The sequence below is a fragment of the Carassius auratus genome, chromosome 3, assembly GCF_003368295.1.
Source record: "Carassius auratus strain Wakin chromosome 3, ASM336829v1, whole genome shotgun sequence".
Taxonomy (NCBI): Eukaryota; Metazoa; Chordata; class Actinopteri; order Cypriniformes; family Cyprinidae; genus Carassius; species Carassius auratus.
Window position 1 is genome coordinate 21,711,583 of NC_039245.1, and position 27,498 is coordinate 21,739,080.

At 36.0% G+C, this 27,498-nt stretch overlaps 1 protein-coding gene across 3 annotated transcripts; it reads right to left on the bottom strand.

Annotated features, from left to right (window-relative positions):
- Positions 1-710: 710 nt before the first annotated feature.
- On the bottom strand, positions 711-25,335 carry LOC113050771 (choline transporter-like protein 2). 3 transcript variants are annotated; one of them, XM_026214080.1, is made up of 22 exons: positions 25,012-25,335; positions 13,338-13,386; positions 12,945-13,018; positions 10,172-10,250; positions 9,159-9,243; positions 8,458-8,568; positions 8,289-8,349; positions 8,073-8,193; positions 7,857-7,940; positions 6,944-7,056; positions 6,728-6,859; positions 6,291-6,390; positions 6,045-6,137; positions 5,752-5,836; positions 5,398-5,660; positions 5,218-5,312; positions 4,717-4,820; positions 3,972-4,045; positions 3,722-3,792; positions 3,505-3,593; positions 3,207-3,291; positions 711-1,375 (listed from the first exon to the last, which is right to left on the bottom strand). In XM_026214080.1, exons 1-22 carry the CDS (start codon positions 25,049-25,051, stop codon positions 1,278-1,280), a joined length of 2,106 nt encoding a protein of 701 aa, XP_026069865.1. In that variant the 5' UTR covers positions 25,052-25,335; the 3' UTR covers positions 711-1,277. The 3 variants fall into 3 exon arrangements, with proteins under 3 accessions (XP_026069865.1, XP_026069851.1, XP_026069857.1); XM_026214066.1 differs by having other exon boundaries at positions 711-2,662; XM_026214072.1 differs by lacking the exon at positions 25,012-25,335 and adding an exon at positions 15,365-15,516 and having other exon boundaries at positions 711-2,662.
- Between the last annotated feature and the right edge of the window lie 2,163 nt (positions 25,336-27,498).

The following is a 27,498-nucleotide window of genomic DNA, read 5'->3' on the forward strand; positions in this document are numbered from 1 at the left end:
GATTTGGAGAAATTTAGCATTAAACCACTTGCTCACTCACTGGATCACACACACACACACACACACACACAACAGTGAATGGGTGCCGTCAGAATGACTGTCCAAACAACTGATAAAAACACTGGGTGAATTATTCTTATAAAGACTGTGCTTTTGAATGATAGGGTCTACACTACTGTTTTTAAAAAAATAAAAAATAATTAATCAGTAGGCCTACTTGTTTTACATTTTCAAGACCTTTTGCCTTTAAAATTGACAAGACCTACAGACAAGTATTCAATGTCATTAACGTTTTTTTTTAAATATAAGTGCACGAAAAGTTTTAAAATAAAATATTTCTCCATACTAGTACATAGAGAAAACTCCTTACACATACCTTCTTAAAAGCCAGTAATCTACTCAAGATCAGAGCCCCTACCAAAAAAAAAAATGTGCTTCTGTATAATTGGTCAACAGCGCCACCTGGTGGATGACTCAAGATTAGCCGCTCGATAACTACTAGAAGTGAAGTAAACCGTAAAACTATTTGCGCATCAAGCGTGTTTATGAATGATTATTAACTAAAATTATACGAAATATCAGTTTGCAATATCAAGAAAAATAACATGCAGTTCTAAAATAACTAAACACCGGAAACTACTTAGTGTCTCACATGAAAAAAGAAAACACACCCACTACACCATTTTAAAGAAACCGATTCTACCAGAGTATTGTAGAAAATTCTTTATTTGCCATTAATTGAGTCGTAACAACGTGTAACAAAACACTTAAAACACTGAATAAAGTCAAGAACACGATTATAATAAAGAAGCCTGAACCCAATTTTAAGCACTTCTCGTAACATACACAGTCCATGAACCGGAAATGAACGCGTGATTAGAAGGAAAACAGTTTTTACAGTAACTATCCCTTCTGCAAACATTCTACAATCGTGTCCAACAGCAAAACGAACACTGCTGTATTGGGTTTTATATAAAAAAAAACAAATATAAAGACTATGAAAAATACAAATCAAACTGTCTAGTCCGAGACATAGTTATTGTTATTGCAAAACTTTTTATACATTTAAAATATACATTTAAAACCTCTTGGGAGAAAGCAGATGTGTAATTTTCTCTCATTCTAAAGTAAAACTTTCCACATATGGCTGAGATCAAACACTTTGATGCGTTTCATAATTAACATGTTCGTCTGGATCTCCAAGGCACGATAAATACAGCAATGAAAACGATTTCTGAAGCGAGGCACAGATGTATAACCCTGACCATCAGTGAGGACTAGTTGGCCTGGTTCTTCTTCTTCAAAACATTGAGCAGTTTCTCAGACATCAGATAGGGTCGTGCTGGGCTGCCATCGTTCCTCTCCAGGTCCTCCACTGTGTTAAATCAATGTGAGAGAGATGTTGAAGAAGAAACGAGCCAGGTTTACCTTTAGCTAGCACACTGGAGGAAAGGAAAGTGACATGCATGCCTTCCAACACCTCACACACAATATAGACAGACTTAAATAACAAACGCACCTTCTTGCATAATATTTATTAAAGATTAAATAAAAAAGCCTGACATGTTAAGCAGCCAAGCGCCCAAAAGACAAAGTTTAAGGCTCCTGGAGAAGGCAACAAGGTGCTTTTCCAAAGTAGGTTGCAGATTGCTACCAAAAACAATAGAGAATCTTCAAGTGCATTAAAAGGTTATGGCTTACAATCTGAAAGAAATGCATCAAAATCATCAGCTGTACGACACTTAAACAATTAAGAGTAGCATTAGATGTTCTTCCATGATGGAATAAAAGGGGAAGAAAAAAAAAACCTTCATTTAAAACAGCCAAGTGATGTATAAAAAGTAGTCTTAAACTGTGCTGCGGAGCAGAAGAAGAGACAAAGCAGAAGATGCTTTCTTAATAATGAACATGAAATCAACACGAACCTTATCTGCTTTCTTAACATTCATATAGTGCATAACTGCAATGGTCAAAGACACTTTTCAACATCAGCGTTATATTACCGTTTTAATAGTAACACTTTACAATAACGGTTTAAAAAAAAAAAAGAAAGCTAACAGACACATTTAAGATTTATTGACCTTTGTTGTAGTTAAAAAGACTGTTCATTGTTCTGATTTTAATTTTAATGATTTTAATTATCAGTATTATTGTTGAAACTAAAATTAACAAGATTAAGAAATGCTTTAGAAGCATTTTTCATTGTTGCTTGATGTCATCCAAGTAGTTGAGTAAGTCAACAAACAGAACCTTATCATAAAGTGTTACCATTTTTGTGATTTAATATCACATTCCACTTCGAGAAACTTCACATTATTGAAGAAAAATGGCTTGTTATTCAAGATGTTATTCAAGTACTAACAGTACTTTTGTTCCCCTAACATACAATAACTGAACGGCTGACAGCTGAATGATTTAGTAACTGCAGGTATGACTGAAGCTATTGACCATTCGCTCTCTAAATGACGTTACATTAACAATTAATCACACATTCTAGGTCACTTTCATCAGTTTTCCATGGTTGTGTCGAGAGCGTCAGCTGCATCTCCACGTCACGTGAGGGTCTGAGCCGCATCCGTGTCCTTCATCAGGATGTCACGCAGCTCTGTGGTCATGTAATACGGTCGTGATGCGGTGCCATCATTACGCTCAAGGTCTTCACCTTCGTGTGGCGTTAGTGGGTTTAGAGATGTGGGGATGTCAGAGGGAACCAGCAGAGGATTGTGTAGGTATGATAAGTGAAATGAGGTTTGTGATGAACAGATGTTGAATAGGAAATAGGAAAGGTAAGGGGGAGGGGGGCAGCCATAAAAGAAGAAAGAGAAAAAAGAAAGAATCGGGTTATTGGGAGATGAAAGACAGAAAAGCACATCAGTCCCATTGAAATGACACACCTTAGTTATTCAGGTACCACAGACGGATTAGAAACACCTCATACCAGAATATTTAACTGAAACAGTAGTGCCACCGGAGGTTTAAACCCATCTACATGCACTGCCATGAACAATGAAGAGTCGCTCAGTGACAATGATTCATCTAAACTGATTAAATACTTCCCTAAATGCAGCGTTTTACCATTTTTTAAGGGATCAAAAATTACGATTTGATTTTCTACCTTCCAGAGTGGAGCTTGATGTTTATACTCGTACTATATACACTTGTACTATACACACACACACACACACACACTAATGCCAAGTACTCACAGAAGCAGAGGAAGAGTGTGTCCACACACATGGCATAAACGCTGAAAAACCCATGTGCAATGAGGTAGGATCCCACCAACACAGTCTGGAGAGAAAAATTCAATAAAAGGTGTTCAAAGGTGTGGGTTTTTATTTTAAAAAGGTGACCGAGTTATTCAACAAAGATGTATTGATAAAAATCAGTGAAGAAATATTTTGTAAAATTTCTACTTCAAATGCACGTTTTTCAAGCTTTGTTCAATAACGAATTCTGAACGGCAAATCTGCATATTAAAATGATTCCTATTCGGTCACTCACCAGAATAGGAACCCAGTAGTAATGGAGACTGGGTCTGGCGCCCTTGAACGCATCCGTATGTCCTGAGAAGAAGAAGAAAGCGAAGATCCCTGGGGAAAAGAGGGAGGGAGAAAAGACACTTTATGCATTTCAAAATATTAATGTTAAAAATATTAACTTTGTCAGTAGTAATTAAAATCTAAAGCTGAAAAAAAAAAGTCTAAAGTAGAATACTTACCCACAAGCCCCACAATAAGGAGCTTTCCAAGGAATAAGATGAAATCTGTGACCTTATCCAAGACTACCACCCTGTGATGAGTGAAAACACCTGTGAAACACTCTTCAGATTCAGCCAGACAACATCAGCTTACAGCCTAGAGCGCGCTTCACTTACTGCACCTTGCCTTCTGAACTTTGTGCAAATGCATGCAGTTTCAGCATCACAATTCATTGTTAGTGTTTCATAACATCAGTTTTATGACACCCACCTAATTACATTTCTCATGAGGAGGAAGAAGGCATCACACGCCGATCGGCAGAAGTTTTTACCATATATGGCCACCTGTGGCAGAAAAGACACGCAAGAGTGCATATAGAGATGCTATTAAGATTATACATATACACACACACACACGTGTAGACATCAGTTAAAAGTGAAGATTGCCTCCTTTTTGACACTTTAGTGAATGGGTGCCGTCAGAATGAGAGTCCAAACAGCTGATAAAAACACAATTCACAAGTAATCTACACCCCTCCAATCAATTAATGTCTTGAAGCTAAACCTTGCATATTTGTAATAAACAAATCCATCAAGTAAAATCTGCAGATCAAGCTTAACTCAAGTCCAAAACAATTCCAAACAAACATATCAGTGGATTTCAAATGGGAGACTTTTTCCTCCCACTGAAAAAAAAAGCTTTATTATGGATTACAAGATAATTTTGGTCAGACATTTTGATGGATTGTGTGTTAACACCACACAGATTTTCACCTCATAACATGTGAACTGATAGACTAGAGTGGATTATTGTGAGGTTTTTATCAGCTGTTTGGACTCTCATTCTGACGGCACCCATTCATTGCAGAGGATCCATTGATGAACAAGTGACATAATGCTACATTTCTCTAAATCTGCTCTGATGAAGAAACAAACTAATCTCCATCTTTGATGGCCGGAAGGGGAGTACATTTTTAGCAAACCATTCCTTTAAGTTGTAGTGAAAGAAGACGCACCATAATGTAGGCGTTCCTGTTCATGAACTTGATGAACTTCTCCAGGCACCAGAAGCAGCATTTCAGACAGCACATCAAGAACTTGGCAAATTTATTCTCTGCTCCTGTGGGATCAAAAGGCGGCAAAAAGTTCACAAACAGATTATTCTGAACAGTGTGGGATATGGCAGTGGATAACATTCGGCATCATCTCAAAACTGCAGGGTTTAATCACCCTAAATATAATGAAGACCTGCTGAAATGTTTATTAACCTGCTTATTACATGACTACTTAATAAATAAAAAGGACATTATTGATCCGAGTTAACATTACTTTATTATGTGAGATCTAGGCTGCAGAGTAATCTGAGAGACAAGAAACTAGAATAATTGTGTAGGAAAAAAGTCAAATATGCTTTAACGGTCATTGTATATGCACATCTTTCATAATATATTGCAATGATTACCCAATTAGATCGTTTTTCCAGTGGGTCGAATAATAACTAAGAGTGAATGTTTTACCCTTGAGTTTGTGGTCAATATACTCCAGCAGAACCCTGATAATCTGGACTATGGCAAGGATGAGAGAACCAAACGCCAGAGAGCCCGTGTGATATCTGTGTACACAAAATGCTTTAAAATCTCAACTTAATCGTCCTTAGGACACATGCATAGCGCATTCATCTTTTTCTGAAGTCAAACCTGAGGGATCTGCCCAGAGAGGCAAACAGCGGGAAAGCAGGCATGTCATTGGGTTTACTACGAGCCCAGTAGTAAGATGCAAACGCTCCTGCCAGAGTCATCTGCCCCAGAGCAGTCACAAAGTTTGCACACCAGAAGAACAGGAAGACGTTGTAGAACTGAAGGAAGATCAGGTATTTGTGATATGGCGTTTCCCCACCATAGAAAGCAAACAGGCACTCAGAACGAGGACAGTCTTTCTTCATATCAGAAAGACTGAAGTTCTGGAGGAGTCAAAGAAAGGAGAAATAGGGATCATTCATTTTGAGACTGTACTACATACAAAAAATTGACACCATGATTAAGCATGAATACCTCAGGGATGCAGGTTTCCCTCGAATGTTCACAAACGGTTTCATTGAAAACCTTATAAACCGGTTCACTGGATGTAGAGAGGAAACTGATCAGAGCGATTAAGGACTAGTACTCATAACATATATTGGACCTACACTGGTTTGTTTTAGTGAGTGACTCAGGAGGTGACCTTTTGCCCTTTGACCTTCCATTAGAGTGATTCTAAATTCAGATTAGGGATTGTAAGATGTATTTCCTGTATAAAAATGCAAACACTGATTAATGTTTCCGCTTCAGTCTTGAGTCAAGGATACACGGCAGTGACGGCCCAGTACGTGATGACTATGGTCAGGAGGAGGAAGGTAAAAATAGGGTAGAACAGCGATGACATCACAAAACCCACGGCCCTGAAATCAGAAAAACAGCACCGAGTGTAAACAAGACTTGTAGGTAAAACAGGTAAAATACCTTTTAACTTTAATAGTAGGCAGAATGCGCATAACGAGATGTTATTGTGGAACGTCTTCACTAATGTTTCACATGGATTCTCAAACACAAACCTGCTGGCCTCCTTCATGAGCTCAACAGCGATCCGAATTCGGTTCCTGAGGAAGATGAGGAGAATGATGATGATGAACTCCAAAATAGCCAAGATGATAACTGCAGAGAGGAACAGGAGTTACTTTTAAAACCCACAGCAAAACCACTTACATTTCTTAGAGGAGTTGTGGGAGAAAGAGAGACTAGCCACAGCAAAATAGTAATAAACTGACAATTTAATGGGTCTACAGAGGTTTGCCCATGCAGCCATCATGCTAAGGGTATTGTAGACTGCTTTTAATGTGAAGCTGTGCATTTGCTAGAGTCTTCTTAGCCCTAGTTAAAAGACAATATTAAGATAATGGCTCGGGTTCCTAGTTTTGAGTAACAGGCTTTAATTCAATATTTAAGGTCTTTTTGTCAACTGATAATCCCAAACATGAGCAGTAGTACTCACTGAAGGCCAGCCAGGTCTGTCTGATGTGCAGGTACACAGAGAAATCAGGCTGGAAGCCCAGCTGCTGTAGAGTGATATTAGCACCAGGTGTGTCCTTCAGACTGACATACTTTACACTGCAGTGGCCAATACCTGTGTAAGGAACAGACACATGATTGAGTTTAACAGATATACTGGACTAGCTGAATGTGCTGAAGAATATAATCCAGGCCATACCATAGGCCACGACAGCGATGACCATGATGATCATGACCCAGACCATGATTCCAGCCAGATAACGCAGAAGAACGATGAAGATCAGACTCAGCACCACAGCAATCAGCAAACAACTGCACGAAGAAACGGATAAGTGTCTGTTAGTTGGTTATAAACTTGAAAGTGTGGGGATTCACATGTAAATAATAAACAAAAACAGCACAGATCATGTCGTTTCAGTTTTTTTTTTTTTTTTTAAACAACATTCTAACCCAAACTGAATCATTTAAAACAATGGGTTTAAATGGGTGAATCTAACAGTCTTTTGACATACTCCAATTCTTGTTAAAACCCACAAGACATGCCTATTCTGTGCATTTTTAGCACTTTTTGTCTGAAATTATATTCATTTTGAATGAAACCTGCTTAACACTCACGCAGAGCAGGAAAGACACATCCAAACCAGTGTTACTACGGTCAACTAAATCTATTAAAAACATTCTTTAATATAAAAATATTGAATAAAACAACTGACAAACACGATTTACATAAAATCCTGATTTATATTTTTAACTGATTTTTCATTACCAAAAAAAAAAAAAAAAAAAAAAAAAAAAAAAAACTTATCATACAAATAACCACTTATAGTAAACTAAACTTAAATTGTAGCAAATTTATAACATTTATATCATAATTTAATTCGATAAGAAATGTTAAGTTGAAATTCTAAAACTAAAATCCCTAAATTAAGACATTTGCCTAACAATATCATCATCAACAATGAAACTGAAATGTATAAAAAAAACTTATAAAAAAATTAATCAAAAATGTTAATTAAGATACTGATCCAAACATTACACAAAATATTTTTATTGGTAAATAAATATATAGAAATAGATATTCACTAATAAAAAAAAAAAAAAAAATCACTTACATTAAGATCCAGTACCAAGACTTTGTGTAATCCTCAAAGATCTTCATTGCAACCTGACGACCCTCCATGACTATCGTTGCGTTCCTTTAATTGTCAAAACAAATATGAATTAATAAAGTCCCCTTCACCTGCACTGCAACTGCAGCAGTGGCATATAAATTAGGAATTTCCTTGCATGTCCATGTTTGAGTATTTGAGTAGTATAAATGTGTTTACTTCATTCCAGCCACCAGGTCTTTAGCGTCTCTTATTTTGTCTCCATCATTAAAGGTTTCTTGATCACCCACTGTGATGACTTCACCCTTTTTGCCCAGAGATGGAAAACAGCGCTGCAAAACTGAGGGAGATAGAATCGGATTAATAAACAGAATCATGAAAAAAAATGTATATCTTTCCATAGTGTAAATATTGCATTAAAAACAAAAACGGTACATGGTTTGCTGGAAATCAGATATGCAGGGCACAGTTTTTCTTGCAAAATTTGTGGCACTGGCTTTAGAAGGAGACAGAATTAATCGGTCATTAGACTTTCCAAAAAAATAAATAGAACTGAATTTAACCAAAAAAAAAAAAAAAAAAGATTAGTTAAAAACTAACTTACCTTCACCCCCGGGTCTTCTCTGCAATAGCTCTTGTAATATTCCCAGTCTGTTTTTTTTGCAAAGGCAGTTAACAGAGTCATAGTGCGATTAGGACATGCTTCTACACACACCTACACAAAGAAAGAAAACAATCTTCAAGATATAATCTGTTTGCCTCTCAAAAACACAGCAAAGTAGAAGTCTTTCATTTATAAACTTATTTTTGCATGCACTTATTTACTGAAACAGGAGATAAATACAAAAATACTTCATAATGGAGTATACTGCACAGTGTCATTTATTTAAAAATAGTATACATTACATAACTCAAAGTTGCATCATTAAATTTGACAAAATGCTGTCCATTTATTACCAAAATATCTATATATATTTTTTGTAAATAATTTTAAATTCAGTGTTGTAAAAACACCAGATTGTTGTAGCCAAGTCAGAGTGACCTCCTCTGCTAGGTTCACGAAATGGTTGTCCATAAAATGCATTGCATTTCTGTTGTAAGTTATCTTAAAGATTCCTAGTTCTGGAAGGTCAAATAAAGTGCATTTGCTTTCACCTAGATAGAGTCGGGTTGTATACTGCACATGCAAGCACACAACAGTAGAGAAACTTCAAATATATGAACAGAACTCTGCTATACGAGTAGTGTAGTAGTAGTATGTTAGTATAATATCCACAGACAGAGACCGGTGGACAGGACACGAACCTGAGGGGTGGGACACTGGAACTCTAGGAGGACCATGGGACTGGCACACTTCATCATGTTGAAGTAGAACAACAAGGGCTGCTTCCTGTTTCACACATCATAAAAACAGATTCTCAACTCATTGAGGCTTCTCGGATTCATTTCAACTCAAATATTCACAGATCCTTCATGCATTCTTAGACTACCTTGAAACAATTGTCATTATTATGGTTGCTTTTTATCTTAAACTGTCCATCTTCTGGTTTGTTCAACTCCAAGACATAAGGTTGTTGTGTGTGTAAATTTATATATATATATATATATATATATATATATATATATATATATATATATATATATATATATATATATATATATATATATATATATATATATATATATAATTTAAATTATGTGTAAATAATAATAATAAAAGTAAATAATGTGGTCTGCTCTCCTGATTTAATTATACATGTCCTCTGAATAATTCACTGGAATTCACTATGAATCTCAATTTCCCCCCAAAATCCTCACGTCTCTTTCCAGGTTTGTTTTCAAATGTAATGGTCTCCCCTTTTCACTTCTATTTCCTATTAACAGTGATTACTTGAATATTTCTAATGCAGGCAAATAAAATGTTATCCATCAAAATGACAGAAATTACTTTGAAATCCCTCATTTTTATAGTAAATAAGCATTTTTGATTAAGGCAAAGTGTATTACATAACAGACATTACAACAGAAATATTGAACATGTCTTCTTTCTTTCGGGTCTGGGTAATATGTTAATGCTTTTACGCTTTTAAAAGTGCTTTTAAGGTTTGGACGGTTGAAGGACAATTAGATTATGTCAGCTCATTGTACCTGGTTTTGCATTCATAAAGCAAACCTTTCGTTTAGGAAAAAGATGGATACTGACATGACTTACAAATGATTCATCAATTGTTATAAAGAATCAGTTCAGCTATATGATGTCACTAACGATGTCAGAGTATAGCAACATACGTCATAATTCTACATTTGGTGCAACTTACTGCAGTTTTCCCTGGCCACAGAACTGTCCCATGCTGTCTGTGGGATAGATCACCTTCCTCGTGTCACCGTGAGTCCAGGCTGACAGATGAAAACAGACATTTTAGTGCAATTTATTTCCTGAACTGATACTTCAGTTAGTACATTCTAAACTCTGATTTGAAGATTCATATGTGAATTCATTTCAATTCATATGTCAAATCATTCAATGGTTTAAAATTAGTGCTGTCAATCGATTAAAAAAAATTAACTAATTAAATCGCACAATTTTTTTAAATTAATCGCGATTAATCGCAATTAATCGCAATAGAAAGACTGAAACTTTTTGGATATGTAAATGTAAAATTTAAATAATTAATGTAAACTCAAGACAAAGAAACTATTTAAATTCAAAATATGATTGTTTATTGGAATTTTTATTTAACTTGTAACACAGATTTTCTCATGTAAACAACATCCCTGCAATAAACCATCAATATCCTCCAAATTAACTGTTGGCTTGAAAGCCATATTTATTACAGAAATAAAAACACAGGCATGTAAGTACCATTTGAATTTCAAAACAATCAATGCCAATAAAAAACAAAAATGATTTCCATGTTGAATTCTAAGTGGACTGCAAAAAATTCCAAAGTATAGTCATTGCCAGTGCTTTAAGTGGGCAGGTACGCACCGGTACTCAGTACCGCCACTTCCAAATATAGCTCTTGAGCTTACCGCCACCTCTCCGTGCGCCCAGAACGTGCTTGTAGCGTACCGGTACGCTCATTTGGACATCTGTTTTAATAGAGGTTTTAATCTTTTACCTGCACTGCCGATTTTCAGAGCGCCCTTCACAATGCAAGCTTCCTAATTCATCCCACCCAGAGCAGAAACTACAGAAATTACCCATTCACCCTTAAGTTACACAAGTGAATAGCGCATGTGTCCCACTGTTAAGTGTCAACAACTCAACGTGGCCGGAGAAGGTGTGTGAAACTCGTTGTGAGTTATACTAAAGCAAAATCTTGAGTATTTATTGTCTGATAAACATTAAAAACTGTCTGCGGAGGTTGAGTCGTCCTGCAGCCCCCGCTGGCTGCTCATTGGCTGCAGCATCTTTTTTCTAAGTTCTAAAAAAATACCGTAGACGGCAAGGCACAAATTTAGATATTCATTTATCTAATTAATCTATAGCCTATTCACAAAGACAATATGATCTTTTTGTCCCCTTTTTGTTTTAAAGCTTGATGAAGAGAGAGAGCGCAAGTTGCTGCAGCTGAGGAGGACAGTGATGCACGCGTACAGGAGTGATTGACAGTTCGCGGCACTGTGTACAAAAAATACTCCACTACACAATTATTTCGTTATTTTCGTTTAAGCTTATTAACGTTAGCGTTACAGAAAGGTCTGATTTACGCACTGTTACAACAGTCATTTTTTTTTTTTTTTTTTTTTAAACAATGACATTTGAGTTCATGATTTTTATGTTGCTGTTTCTTGTGGCAGACTAAATGAAGAGTAATGTTTCTTGTGGCAGACTGAAGAGTAATCCGGCAGAGTTTTATACTGAAACTTTCCGTCTAAAAGTCCTTCCTTGGTCTTATCCATATTTCTTTGCACGTTGAACACACATAGGCCACAACTGGAAATAAAAAAAACTGCAACCGCGTTAATTGCGTTATTTTAACGCGTTAAATATTTCAAATTAATCGAATGCGTTAACGCGCTAATTTTGACAGCACTATTTAAAATCAATAAATGTAGGTAAATACTGCGGTGTTCATTTAGGAGGCTTTCACACTAGCACTTCTGGTGCTCAACCGGGTTCGAATGACATCAGAGTTCAGTTTGTTTGGATAACGTGAACGCTGTTTTCTGAACTCCAGTACAGTTCGCTTCTGATATAGACGCAATCATCCTAAATCAAGGTTGTGAACCGCTATTCATGGCGTATGAATTGGTCAAATGGTGTATTTCTACGTTTACTCACTCGCTTTCAAGGAAAGTGTTAATGGCGCGCTGCAACAGAGAGATTATTCATCTTTTTTTGCTCGCAGAAATAGACTACCACATTCTTTTGAAGCTTTGCATTACAGTCTTGACAATCAGATGCATCAATTATAATTTCATCTGAAGTACACAGTGTTTCCAACTTAGCAATTTTGTTGCAAGATTTAGCAACTTTTCAGACTATCCAAGCTACCTCAAATAATCACCTAGCAACAAGTTTAGCCATTTTAAAGTGTATTTGGCAACTTTGACCCAAATGATAAAAGGCACGCTTTTTGTTCTAAGTTACACAAAAGAGGAAATCAATGGTGTCTAGCAGTACACATCACGTAAATTAGATCACTAGTTGCACTTGCAATTGTTCAGTAATTATTGCACCTTATTAGTTTGTACCTGCACTTGAGGTTTAAAATTTAATAATATTGTAAAAAAAAAATGATAATAATAACTCCTATCTATGCAGTCTTGCATTGGGACTGCATAATGATGCACTTGCTTAATGGCATAATCGGTCTTTCCTTTAGCAACGTCCCCTGAATTTTTTTTATTAATAATAATAATAAATTATAATAATATCCTTTTAAAGTCATTTCAGAGCGAATACGGATTATGAAATAGCCTACTTTGAACAAAATACTGAAATCTATTTTTATATCTAGCCCAGAACTAGCAAAAACACACAGATATGCACTCTTCACTCACAGACCAATAAACACTACCACATACAAGTTTAAAGGGTCATTGTTACACAGTAGCCAATCAGTCTTCAACACACTGACTTACCCAGTATTCCCACTGCAAGGTAGCCCACTATTGCCACGATGAAGAGGATACAGCAAATGATGTCTGTGCATCCTCTGTGGAGCAGAGAGAAACCGTGTGTTGCAACATGCTTTAAAAGGGTTATGAAACAAGGTTAGTTTATAAAGTCTGCTAAGTTGTTAGCACCCAATCAGGTCTAATATTTTTGTAAAAAAAGAAAAGAAATTCACACTATGAAAAACAGAAGTGAAAGAGGGGTTACCTCTTGCAGAAATGGAAGTAAATGCCCCCACTGCTGTGACTGGCTAACTTTATTACACTATATCCACACCTTATATAGGATATATTTTGGACAGTAACTAGTAACTTTTTGCACCCAAAAAAAGAAAAATGATTTTGTGTGTATGTTCTTACCTGTTTTGGATGGGCCCTTTGAAGTCTGGGTCAAATTTTTTGGGCTCTCCTATGAGAATAAATGAAAAACTAAATTAAATACCATTGAACTAAAACATTCAATATAGGAAAACCACTCACAATCATACGGTTCAGACAGTGTTAATCCAATAAGCACAGCGTATAGTTAAGTGTTTGCATAACCGCTGCTGATCTCCAGCAGGGGAGTGTCTCCAGCACATGCCTGGGAAATGACATTCCAGCACAGTGAGTGAGCAAGAGCTTCTGCAACATAGAAAACAACCACCCAAAACACCACAGCAACGTGTAGCAGCTTCTTAAAACCACTCTGAACACCCTTGTCTTTGATTGTGAGTGGTGTTGGCCTGTGCAAAAGTCATGTTGCCATTTTATCAGAAAGTGACAACTCTACTCTAGCTTTGTGCCATAAATAATAGCACCACACTCATGTTGGTTTGGAAAAAAAAAATTCTCCCATTTTATAGCCCCGGAATGAATCCTCCCATCGCAGAATGGAATGGAAAGGACAAGCCAAGCTAGCTAAGAGAGAGCATTTCAATGCAAAACACGCATTCTTTTAATTACTGTGCATTTTTTGCTGCTTGTCAGTTTAGAAACTAGTGCCAGGGGGTTGCTTCTAAAATAAGTCTGTCATATGTATAAAATGCTGTGATAAAGAGCAAGTGGCCAAAATATCGCAGTCAACTTTGCTCAGATTACTCAGCTGGAAGTATTTGGATCCTTATGCCATGCTTAAAATGTCTGAATGCCACTGGCTGCATTAGAAAATAAATATAAATCCAAAATGGCATGAATGAAAAGACGACTGCTCAAGCTCATTTTATTAAATTTAAACCAAGAGATATGCAGATCAAAACAAAGACAATGTATTTGGGCCCAACCAATTTTTTTTCCAAAACCAATTGCAGTTCATTTAGCGCATAAACAACATAAAACGATTTATACATAGAGATTTATAAATGAGGAACAACACAAACAATGTTATAATTTGCCAACACCATATGAGAAAAAAAAAATAAATTAATTTACATCCATGTTAAAACTAATTTTAGTTATTCAAATTGCTTCGAATGAGTATACATTTATTCATTAACCTGGTGAAACAAAATATGGCTAGTTTTATACGCACTCATATACATTCATCTAAATATACAATTGCACATTTAAAATGCAACCAGTTTATTTGCACCACTGTTCAAATTTGTTGAGTTTTATGCATGACTGAAGCATAAACTGCATTAAAACTGTTTAATCCTAATGGATGGAATTTTTATGCATTTCAAATACATAACTGAATGGCAATATCAAGTTCAGTATAAAATAGATCAGTAGAGCAAGGGTGAGATGCTTTTTTTAATAATAGTAAATGTTGGTTTATGGTTGTAAGGGTTAGGGTTGTGGATTAGTTAAAACCTTAATTAACTAAAAAAATAAATAAAAAAAAAAAGACACTAAGTTGTTGCTATTCAGCTTTAGAAGTTAGTTAGGCCTCCTAATTACAATGATTTCGTCAAACTGAATTTGACGCCGTGGATTGCTAAGATGTAGGGAAACCCCAGGCACTTAATGGGAAGATACATGAGAATTCCTAAAGTTGCGTGTGACTAAACCTCCACACCCTCCGAGCAGAGACAGACCTTCAATGACCGAGTTTGAGTTCCCAGGCACACCAGGGTATTGAGAAGAGACTCTAATGCAGTGTTAACACTATGGAACAAATGCAAATGGAATAAAAGCCTGAAGTAGTGCCATTAGAGCAGCTTCAGGAGACTTAGAAAAAAAAAAATTCTGCTAAATATCTGGACACAAATGTCTGGACACGAAACTAGGCTGACTGCACAGAAATACTCCCAATTATTTCATTAATCATAAGAGAGAACATAACAGCACAATTTTACTGGTGGTAAGCTGTTCAATGTGAGCTTCAAATGGCTTTTCCAGAAACCAAACCCATGAAAACACATGCATACTTGTATACAAGACGAGATGCCCTCAGGTGACTTTACCGTTCTTTTTGTAAGCTCCTTCCTCCACAGGCATCTTTCCGTTCAGTGGCTTTATCTGATTATCTGATACTCCTTCCTCACGGCTAGGCTGGAAAATGGTCTTTCTGCCCACAATCTGATTTTACTTCCTGAATTCAAGCAGGAAAACAACCTGCCACGATTAAAAACTGGTTCAACCAGTCTAGAACAGGTTCAAGCTGAACTAAAACGCCCCTTTTCAAGCAAGTAAATATTGGATTTCCCTCATTTGATCTCTTTAAACTTGGCTGGGTATCCAGTTTTTCCTCATCCTTTGTCTCTGCAGGAGTAAATGGAGCAGTTGTGTCTCTAGAGATCTGAGCGGGTGTGATGACAATGGCACTCGTTCAACTCCATTCATGTTACCATTTTGTTAAGTAGGTTTCTCTTAAACCTTCCTAAACTGCTTTTGCAGCACGACTGAAACAATTTGAACAGATACAAGATCTTCTCTTGCAGCTCACACACACAGCCTGATGTGCAGTTTATCAGTGTGTAATCAAAGTATAAGAACTTTGTTATTTTTCACATTATCTAGAGAGACCAGTTTATATGTTATGGCACTTTTTATATGGATTTATATGACTAGAAAAAGTCTGGAACAAAGCATTTACACTTTCATAAATGTACAGTTGAGGTCAAAAGTTTACATGCACCTTAAAGAATCTGCAAAATGTTAGCTAATAATAATAATAATAATAATAATAATAATAATAATAATAAGGGATCATACAAAATGCAAGTTTTTATTTAGTACTGACCTGAATATTTCAGATGTTTACATATAGTCCACAAAAAAACTCCTTAATTGGTTTTATTCCTAAGGAATTGCTAGAAAAAGAAAACCTACACCAGCACAGAGACTAATATCAAAGCATATGCATGCGTTAAATAAATTTATCTTGTATTTGCCTTTATTACTACACTTAAAATGAGTCCACTAAACATTAATCATTGCAATTAAGCAATATAAAAAGATTCCAGTGAAGAATACTGCACTTCAATGCAATTGCAGTCAAACTCTGGTCCTCAAATGGCAGAAACAGCACATTAATACAGCTAAGAAAAAAGGCCATGCTATCAAGATTTTCCTTTTAAAAAGCATTCACATACTCGTCCTTTTTATAAGCCAGTTTCTGAAGCCTTCTCACTTCACAACAATTAGGGATGTATGGACAAAAACAAACCTATCCCGATTTTGACCAATTTTCCAATTTAGATTTTAATCATGATTTTGACTCACAGACATGCTTTAAGGTCATTAATGCATTCAGTATGTGTATGCGGTGCAGAACCACGTGCAGGGTGAACATTCTGATCCGTTAAAGAGCCACACAGATGGGAAATCAAAAATTATCCGGATTTACAGTGTATGGTGTAGCTGTCCATTAGTGTAAACAATGTGCAAAGTAATTAAACCAAAAAGTACACGATTTATAAAGTTATTGGCTTCTAAAGTAAGGAGTTGACTCTGAAACGAGTCGTTATAGATTTCAAATCTTTTGCCCATCTCTATGTACGTCACTAGGACATACCTGTCAAGTTTTGAATTTGAAAATAAGGGAAATTTTCCGGCGCCCACCGCAAGCAGTCCCACCACCCCAACAAAGCTCCAGTATCCCTTACATTTTAAGGCAGGTGTTATAGCCCACATGAAAACACAAAAGGGTAGGCCTATATATGAAGAGCATTTATTTAAAGGCTTATTTGCATATTTTCTGTTAATTTAACATTGCTTGTCTTTACATTTACATTTTATTTTCATTCCACACATTCTTTTCATTTCATATTGCTTTTCTTTTACAGTTTTTCTTTTTATTTCACATAACTTTTCTTTTACTCTTTTAGTGAGTTGTTGTACAAATTTGTTGCAGACTTTGCATTCTTTAAAAAAGTAAATTCGCTGTCCCATTTATCCTGGTATTTACACATGGGTTTTGGTTCTTTGGCAGGTGTGCCTTCACTCTCTATCGTAGCATCCATCATCCGTCTCGGTTTTTTCTTTTGTTGTTGTTGTTTTTCCCGCGTTATAACTCATGTCACCTGACCTCACACACCCCTCGCGACAGGCTACTTACAGGTGGCAGTTATCGCGAGACTAGTGACAGAGCTCAGATTGGGAATGTTTTTATTATTATTATTTTATTAATAACGCAGGTTAAAATAAAAAAAAAATACGGGAGATTTACGGGAAAATACTAATACGGGAGGACGGCGGGAAAGAAGGGTAAAATACGTGACTTTCCCGGCCAAAACGGGATACTTGACAGGTATGCACTAGGAACACTTTGCATAATAATCTCCGCCTACCGTCTTGAGAGAAACGGAACTCTCACCTGCCCCACCCCCCACACACAGACGCTTTGGTTGGTGTGATAGCATCATGTCGAGGAGACAGTGTGTTTTTAATTGTAAAGGCAATTTTGTTTTATTTTCACTGCCAAAGAATGAAAATCAGAAGAACCAATGGCTAAAATTCAGTTTTACCACAATACCAGAGCAGTACAACAAATCCCTTTCACTAATGACTGCTTTTCTAGTCTCGGTGAGTACAAGGCGGGATTTTCAAAGCATTTGGCCATAAAAGAGGGTTCATTACCAATTTTATTTAGACCAACGAGCATCTCCAAATCACAACGCGAAGTATGATTATGAAGTTATGTGTTTGTTTTCTCCCGAGCGTCTTATCCGTACGTGTGCTGTCTGCAGCCTTTGTCTTTTACAAACAAGTCATTAAAATGAACTGTAACTCGGTGAATACTCAACGAAGAGACATGAGAGAGATATCTATAGAAAGCTTGATATGTCTACTTTAAAACTAAATAAGTGCTGCCAAAAACCGATATTCTTTGATAAAGTAATCCATATGAAAACAATGCGATGTCATGTCGCCCTTCGTTATATGTAATGTGACCACCTGCTGTCAGAGAGTGAATGTGCTTTCATTCAGTGCGTCTCTCATGTGTTCCTCCATGTGCTTCTCATGCGCGCTTCTTTACATCAGAGCGCATGTGCTCTTTCAAGCAGCATACAGCGATGTTGTGCATTTTAAGCAGCAGATGGGAATACTATTCTTAAAATGCATTCCAAATTCTGAATAATTGTAATAACAGAATATTGTATGCTGCCTGCTCAGCTCATTCTCTGAAAATGGTACTACGGAGTGCAAGAGATGCAGAGAGCAGGGCTGGGGTGTAACGAAATACATTTAACATCATTAAGGATTTAAAATAAAAACATACAAGTAACTGTATTTTGTTACAATTACATTTTAAGTGAGGGGTAACCAGATTTTAGATTACCAAAGTGATTACAATTAAGAGTAATGTAATTTCTTAATTTAATACTTAAGTAAACAGTCTGGGGATTTTAACCAACACTGTAAAACCGAACAGAGAAAATTACAAATAAATTAGTTAATTTCACTCAAATAATAAAGTTCATTGGATTGAACTTGAAATAAGTTCTGTAGACTCAAAATACTGTTGTAGTAAGGTGAACTTAAAATTATTGTGGTTTCTAGTTCCCAGCATGCTTTGCATTAGCCAACAAGGAAATTAATTTCTACACTTAATTATTTTTTGTGTGTTTTTACCAAGCGTCAAACTCCCGCTCTCTTTCGTGAGGCCAATAAGAAACTGACTTAAACTGCAATTCATCGACTGGCCACTTGAGGCTGGCTGCAAATGGGAGTCAGTCCCATAGACTGCCCATGTTAACCCTTTCGAGTCGATTAACGCATATATGCGTTTTGAGTCATTTTCACCTGATAACCCCGAAAAGAACTTAAATTACACTCTCAGTTTTAATCGTACAGATAAGAGCAATACATCAATCGAATCTGTAAAGGGTCTAGTTTTTTTTGGATACAGACATAATAACAAAAAACCTTTGTGCACTTATAAAATAAAGATAACAAACAAGGTGCGCTGTCTACAGTCTTTGTCTCCGCTGATCCTCATGTACAAACATTTCATTAAAATGAACTGTAACTCCGTGAATACTCAACGAAGAGACATGAGAGAGATATCTATAGAAAGCCTGGAATGTCTACTTTTAAACTAAACAAGTGCTGCCGAAAACAAATATTCTGAGATAAAGTAATCCATATGAAAACAACGCAATGTCTGTTTTTCATATCTCCGCTCATTATATCTAATGTGACCACGCCCCCGCGCTTAACGCGCTATTCAGATTCAAACTGAAGCGCGCGGCTTGAATACACCCACACAGAAGAAAAAGCAGCCAGACTATTCTTCAAGTTTTTATTTTATTTTACTGTTTGCTTCGCGATGAGAGGACTAAGACATAATTCACCCCAAAAAGATGTGATGTGGTTGAGGATTTGAGAAATGGATTTCCTCAGAAAAAAGAATGAAGCACTTTATTCAGCAGAGATCATAAACATGAGTAAGTCTCTTTTTATTTATTTGTACTAGTTTTCACATAACGTGTAAACATTTTACTAGTTAGACTTTTTCCAAATACTTTTTCCAAACTATAATTCCTGACTAAATGTATAATCAAGTGAAACATTATGAAGTTTCAATAACAATATACAATACTATACCATTCAAAAGCTTGATGTAAATAATATAAATGTGACAAATAGAGATAACTCTAACAAATGTAACAACAATGCAGTTCTTTCGATTTATTCCCCCTAAAAAAACCTGAAAAATATTATCAGCTCTTTTCAACATTAATAATAATAATAATAATAATGATGATAATAAATGGGGTTTATTTGGTAGAAAATAATATTGTTAAAAGGATTTCTGAAGGATTGTGTGACTAGAGAAAGGATGCCAAAAAATTTGAAAGTCAGCTTTGATTGTTCCTAATAAACTGTTTAACTGCTCCCCCAAGTGGATATCAAATTATGTTGTGGGATAATTAAATATATTCTTAATAAACTACAAACATAAAATTATATACTTTTATTTTGTTCTCTTTCTTGTTAGTCCTCCCTCACAGTGGCACAGTTGAATGAGAGGCTCATTATGCAGCTCATTATGCAGGCCTTTGTCTTCTCAGGTGTAAATCACAATGATATTCATGATAGTTGACGCCTACTCGCATATGACTTTTACCAACAAAAAGTGTTTTAGAAAATTTAAATCAATATATTGTTTTCTGTGAGTGAGTAAACAAGATGATTTTCACATCATTCAGAAAGAAAAATTCTAGGCTACAAGCTCCAGTTCTCAACTTTTCCGGCAACCAATTTTATGTATGTGTTTTATTGCCTTATTCAAGTGATTTAACATTTTTAGTTTTTCACTAACCATGCATAACATTTTTTTTCTCAAAAATACAATCATGTACATGCATGGGTTTCACATATTATTATAGCCCAGTTTGTGCTGATTACAGTGATATTAGACTTTACCCATTTAGATATTTATAATAAACTGAAAAAAGCACAAATGTCAGGGCATAACAAAACTTCTCAAGGCCCCAAAAATACCCTTAGACTCCAGAGGGTTAAAATGCTCAACTTCACAGCAGAAAACATGTTTACAGCCTGGTGCAAAAAATTATTTTGGTCTAAATGGCTAATTTTGCCCTTCATGACAATTGTGAGGGGGGGGGTTTAATGTTTTTTTTTTATAATTAATCCGTTTAAATTATATTAAGACTTAAAGGCGCAATATGTAATTTTTCTGCTTTAAAAATAGCAGAAATCACTATATCTATGTTATATATTTTTTAGTTGTGTACTTACATCATCCTGACAGTTTCCACGAACTTTCAAATCCAGAGAAAATTATAGTTTAATTAGAAGACACGGCACGTTTCTTTATTTCCGTTTTGTTGCCCGTCTATGGCGTCATATAAACTTTGACCCCTCTAGTTTATCTAACTTCCTGCGGAACTGCCAAATACAAAAGGTGAACAGAAACAAAGACGAGACGAAGAAGAAAAAGTAGTAGCCTTGATCGAGACTATTATATTTTATATTTATATTGTTTATATTCGTATTTATACCTCAATCAATAACTTAGTTATGGATCATGATTATGCTCTGCCTGCACGTCCTGTGAAGCGCAAACGCACGGGTGAAATAAATGACCCGAGATGGTTTTGGGACAAGAGAAGCAACAAGACACGGGTAAATATTGGAGTTGCATTTCCAAGATAGAGAGAGCTTCGTGACAAGCTGAAACTACAGAGAGATGCCGAACTCGCTTGCATTCTGATAAACAGGTACGCATCCATTCAGCTAACTGTACCTATCCGTATATTTGTGTATATGATGATGTCTTGTGTAAACGCAGACAGACTAGCTCTCATGTAAATCTACATTTGTTCAATATCTAGCTGAATAAAATAACATTAGCTTCAAATGCAGTTCTCTAACTTGTTCGATATCATAGTATAAACGTAATTATAATTATTAACGAAAGGCGACCGTGTTTTTTTTTTATATTACTACTAGATAGATGGAATATTGATTTGATAGGAGTCTTATAATTCATATAGACGGTTTCATCTGGCGCACGCGCCTGGAACTAAGTTAACCTCCGGTCTGTGTTGTGTATATCGGTCTGGCTGCGGTGCCTTCTACAAACGCAGTTAAAGTTAAGGTGATGAGTAGACTGAAGTTATCAAAAAATATCTCCTCTAGAGGGACTTGGCTGTTGTTATTGATTCTATTTGGAAGTCTACCGGAAGTTAAGTTAGGTCCACAAAAGCGCTCATGCGCAGTAACGTTTGTTTATGTTGTTGCCGTTGAACAGTCTCTCCGTTCGAAAAGACGTGATTGTCAAAAAACTAAAGTCAGAATGAGTGAGGAATGATAGGGAGCGACAGAGCGCGTGTTCCAATGAACTACAACTCCCATGAGCCTATCGCTCTTTCCCGACGTCATCAAAGTACGTCTTATGTTTTTATTTTGATTGAGTGACCCCTGGTGGCCAAAAATTCCATATTGTACGTTTAAATTTCTGCATAATAAGGCCATGGCCACTGGAGTGACCGGTAGATTGATGCTGCTAACACTGCCGTCGCACTAGGTGGGCGTGGCTTCAGCAAGTAGCTCCTGCCTTTTTGCTCATTTTCGATTGTCAGGGTGAGTCGCGCGGTGATGCACTGCCAAGATGGCGACGGCCCGCTCCGCACACTTTAGGCTTCAAAAACACACTTCAGGAGTCTACGGGTGACGTCACGGACATTACGTCCATACAGCCTATGGTTTTTACACAAGATTTACAGAGAGAGAGAGACATACGTTAGTACTTAATGATGTTACAGTTATGTTGGTTTTGTAATGTTACCGTTGTGGTGAAGAGTAGAGCCTGTGATTAGGTTGAGGATGGAAAGTAGTGGTGGAAATTATGATTCTTTCTAGAGATTCGTTCGTTTTCAGTTCATTCACCAAAATGATTCGTTCAGAATCGTTCACTGATTCGTTCAGTGACCATTTCTTCGTATTACACAAAATAAGCCAGCAGGTGGCAAAAAAGAGTGTATTATGTGTTATGTCTTAAGTCAATGAACGTATTTACTTGTTACAAAAACTGATCTGGCTTTATTAAAATGCGTGTATAATCGCATTCAATATATAAAGTCTAATTAAGCACAAATAAAACACATAAATCGGGGATTAAACGTGGAGTTGCTAAATATCAAAACAAGCGTATGTGCACTGCTTTGCATTTTGCGAGACTGACATGCTAAATGGCAGACTAACCCGGTTTACTCTCATTCATTTAGTACACGAGCGAGATAAAATATGTACCAGTTCATTTCATCCACGAACAACATGTTGATCAGTTCAGTCATTTCATTCACGAACAAGATGTATCAGCTCATTCAACTCATTCGCGAACGACATGGGCCAGTTCAGTCATTTCGTTCACGAACGATCTTTAGATCTAGTTCAGACTCATATGAAACTCGTTCATTGAAGGGCGTATTCGTTACTACATTCAACAAATCACATACTCTGTCACATCTCATACTCGAAGGCTATTGGCTCGATGTTGAGTAATTCTTTGACAGGATGAAATGGTTCAGGTACCCGGTTCACCGAGCTGCGCATGCGCTACTAATAGCGCCGCGCTGCTGTGGAGGGAGGAACTTCACTGAACGAGAAATATGAGTCAGTGGATTACGTGAACGAGAACGATTCGTTCACCTAAAAGATTCGTTCAAAAAGAACGATTCGTTCACGAAAGACACATCACTAATGGAAAGCAAAACTTAAGGGTTATATATACTGCATGATGTTTGAATATTTATAAGCAAGTATTGTCTATGAGTCTTTTTGATAAGTAAGTTAGTGCATAGTACCAATGATACCATTGTGCTGTTGCTAACTGGCACTAATCTCGAAAAACTGGATGAGTCTTAACTTCTATAAAGAATATCTCTTTGGAGACTTTAGTCTTCGCAACTTCATCAATCTTTATGCACCAAGAGCTTGTAACACTCGAAAGAGAAAGGAAAAATTGAATCATATGACCCCTTTAAGCATTTCAAAGTATACTGAACTTTAGATTAAGTTACTACACCAGAATAATCTAACAAAAAATACATTACTCATTACTTTTTAAAGCTTGTATCTTGAAATCTGTAGTTAAATAAATTGTAAAAGTAAACTTCCCAGCCCCTGGCAGACAGACACACAGACAAATTGTTGAATAAAGTTGTTATTTGTTTTCTTCATGCACAAAAAGTCTTCATCGCTTCATAACGTTAGTTGAACCACTGATGGCAGATGGACTCTTCTGATGACGTCTTTCATACTTATCTGGACACGGACAGTGTTATTTACTTGGCAGCCTATGGGACAGTCACAACCCACCCAGTTTTCATCCAAAAGATCTTAAATTGTGTTCCAAAGATGAACAAAGCTTCTATGGGTTTGGAACGACATGAGCGTAAGGGGATTTATGACAAAAATTCTCATTTTGGAATGGAGTAACCCTTTAATTCTTGAAATCACAAAAGCACAAATATATACTCGCTCTCACAAACTCGGCCTTCGTTCATTTGTATGTCCATCTACAGTATAAGTGTTTGGACTGTTTAATATTAGGATTTGGTCTAAAAATCCCCCAGCACCCCCAGATAACCTGTGTCCCCATGACTGTTCATACACAAAACATCTGTGTGGTTTAATATATCCTGAGGCACAGCTTTGCTCGATTCTTTTGACGATTTTGCAGCTACACAATGAATCTGTAAACAAACCAGCACACTATTACTATAAAATTAACATTAATATTTCATCCATATGAAAGCCACATGCCCAGTATTTATTTTCCAACCACGAAATTTACATTAACTAGAAACAAGTTACCTACTTTATGGTCAAAACCCGCAATAATTGCCAGTGTTCAGCCTTTTGTGTTTGTTTCGGAGTAAGAAAGTCACAAGACACGAGGTTCCTCCTAAAGAAAATCCACTGACAAAGCAAATAACGGTAATGTAACTCGTTGCCTTACTAACAAAACACTTTAAACACCACAGGATTTCACTTTAGAGCCCAAAACATCTTTCTTATCTGATCTGGGTTATGTTGTTAGCGGCAGTGACGTTCAAATCAAATTTCAAGTTTATGTTCGGAAGCGTTAACTTTAACAACAAACACTAGCAAATGTTAACCAGGAAAAACTTACCGTATTTGGGCTTCTCATCCATATCCATATCCATCTCCATCTCGGATAAGCGTGTATTTACTAAAACTGTGGAGAACTGGGGCCCGTTGTTTGTGCGTCACTTATTATAGTTAAATCTGAAATAAAATGGCATCATCTCGCTATACCGGATATGGTTACTGCGGTTCTTCGAAAGCACCAGCTGTTGATGATTGGTTTGGCTGCATTGAGTAATCTAAGGTAATTGCGCGTTCATGAGCCGGTTTAAAAGGGGTTTATATCGATCGAGAGGGGGCTCAGCGAAACATCGGCAGCTTTCAGCAGGGAGTGGCTGTCACTGGCGGCAGGAAGTGGCTGCCACTAAACCGGATGGCAGCTGTCTTTTTTTTATTTTTTATTTTTTATTGAAGATATAAAGATTTACAAACAAACATGGCTGCATAAAGTCAGTTTCTTCATAATAGGATACAGAAAATATATAGCCTGAGGGAGCAGCTCTTAATACAAACAGGAAAATATATAGTCTTAGTAACAAAAATAAAAAGATTTATAAAAAAAATAAATAAATAAATAAATAAATAAGAAAATAAAAGAAGATTACAATACATACATGACATAAGGGGAGAATTCAGTCAGTACTCATCTATCAACCTCAGTTGGGAAGTGTTTTAGGGTATCAAATATTTTTTGTGCTTTAGGACCTTTCAAGATTTTTTAATATTTCACTTATAGTTTAAATTCATTTAAAAAAACAACAAATTTGGGAGATGATTTCACAATTCTACATTTGTGAATGAAGAATTTAGCTAGACATACGATTGTATTAATACAGAGCTCATCATTCTTGTTTTTCAAAATCAATCCAAACGTTATGTCATCACTAGAGAAAGAGGTTGGGAATTGCAAAATGTCTGAATCACATTACATGAGAAAATGTCTGAATCACATTACATGAGAAAAACACATGGTCCGTAGTTTCAACATCATTTTCACAGAATGTACATGTATTATCCTCTATACCAAAGCGAATATTCAGTAAATCTTTAGAGGGGTAAATATTATTCATTACTTTAAAGTGTGTTTCTTTCACTTTGGGAGGTATAGGGAGAGTTAAATACATTGTTCTTAGTTTAATGATTGAATCTTTATCAAATTTTTGTAGGATGTTATTTTTATTTTGGCTTTCAGGGTAAAGATAATCAATAAAACATTTTCTAACAAAGTGGTTAGTGCATTTTTTATCCAGAATATAGATCCCTTGAATTGATAGTGGGGCCAATTGTGGTTATATCGTATAATATGTCAAAATGCTTCTTGTTAGAAGGACAAAAGCTTGGGGTAGTGCTTTATTTAATGTAAAAAAATCAGATTTTGAAGGTTTGAAATTATGTTTGATGCAAAATTGTTCATAATTTAAAAATTGTCCGTTGGTATCCATTAAGTCGGCCATGGACCATATATTTCTCCCATATGGGACACAATATGACCTTTGAAATTATTTAGGAGGATGGCGACACCTGCTGACCTTGAAGTGCCATGGCTAAAGTAAGCTTCATCTCCCCATTGTTTAGACCAAAATATAACATCAACCTTAGAATGTGTTTCCTGCAAAAAAATTATATTTGACTTCTTCCCTTTACAAAATAAAAAAATACTTTTTCTTTTTGTTATGTCTCTTAAGCCCCTTGCATTAACAGAAATTAGAGAAATGTTCGGATGGCAGCTGTCGCTAATACCCGGAAATTGGAGGAGGCTGCCGGCGGCAACAAGACAAATAAATAATTATATACACTTATGATTATGTTTAATACTTTAAGTATAAAGGTCAGTATTGTAGATTATTTGATTTAAAATATTGATCAAATATAAACAAAGAAATAAGATCATTTTGCTAAACGTTAATTTCCAGCTGAATGTTTATGCATGCATGTATCATTGTTTGTGTGAAATAAAACAATTTATATTTATATACGAGAGTGGCACTTACTGGGTGTATGTTGTATATTTATTATAGGCTATATACACAAATGACTGAAAAGAGAGAAGTCTCAGAGACCTTTATTTAAAATCATAATTTGTGGTTATATTTGTAGTATTTCAAGAAACAACTATATATATATATATATATATATATATAGTATAAAGTAGCTGTTAAATTTGTAACTGGGTTAGTAAGTTGTCAAAGTCAGTGCTTTACAATGTAAACCGTATAAAATATATCCAGTAAGCAAGCAGACTAAAATATCAATCAGAATCACTAACAACAATCCGGAGGTATTTTCAAGACTCTTAGATCAGAACTGATGAGGTATGCGGAGTTACTTCTCCAGCATCTTGCACCAATCACTGTAAAACCCAGGGTGGATATGCATCTCTCCTCATTTTCCTCTTGCAACATGGTCAAGTCAAGCATCGTTTATTTATATAGTGCTTTTAATAATACAGATCAAAGCAAAGCAACTTTACAATATTAAATAGGAAAATAGTGTGTCAGTCAATAATGCAGAA

Excerpts from the sequence above, each read along its gene's own strand:
- LOC113050771 (XM_026214066.1), bottom strand. The coding sequence starts at position 25,051 with ATGGAGATGGATATGGATATGGATGAGAAGCCCAAATACG. Across the intron at positions 6,860-6,943 it reads CATCGCTGTCGTGGCCTATG|GTATTGGCCACTGCAGTGTA; the intron begins GTATGGCCTGGA and ends TTCCTTACACAG. Across the intron at positions 3,292-3,504 it reads ACTACTGGGTTCCTATTCTG|ACTGTGTTGGTGGGATCCTA; the intron begins GTGAGTGACCGA and ends TTTTCTCTCCAG.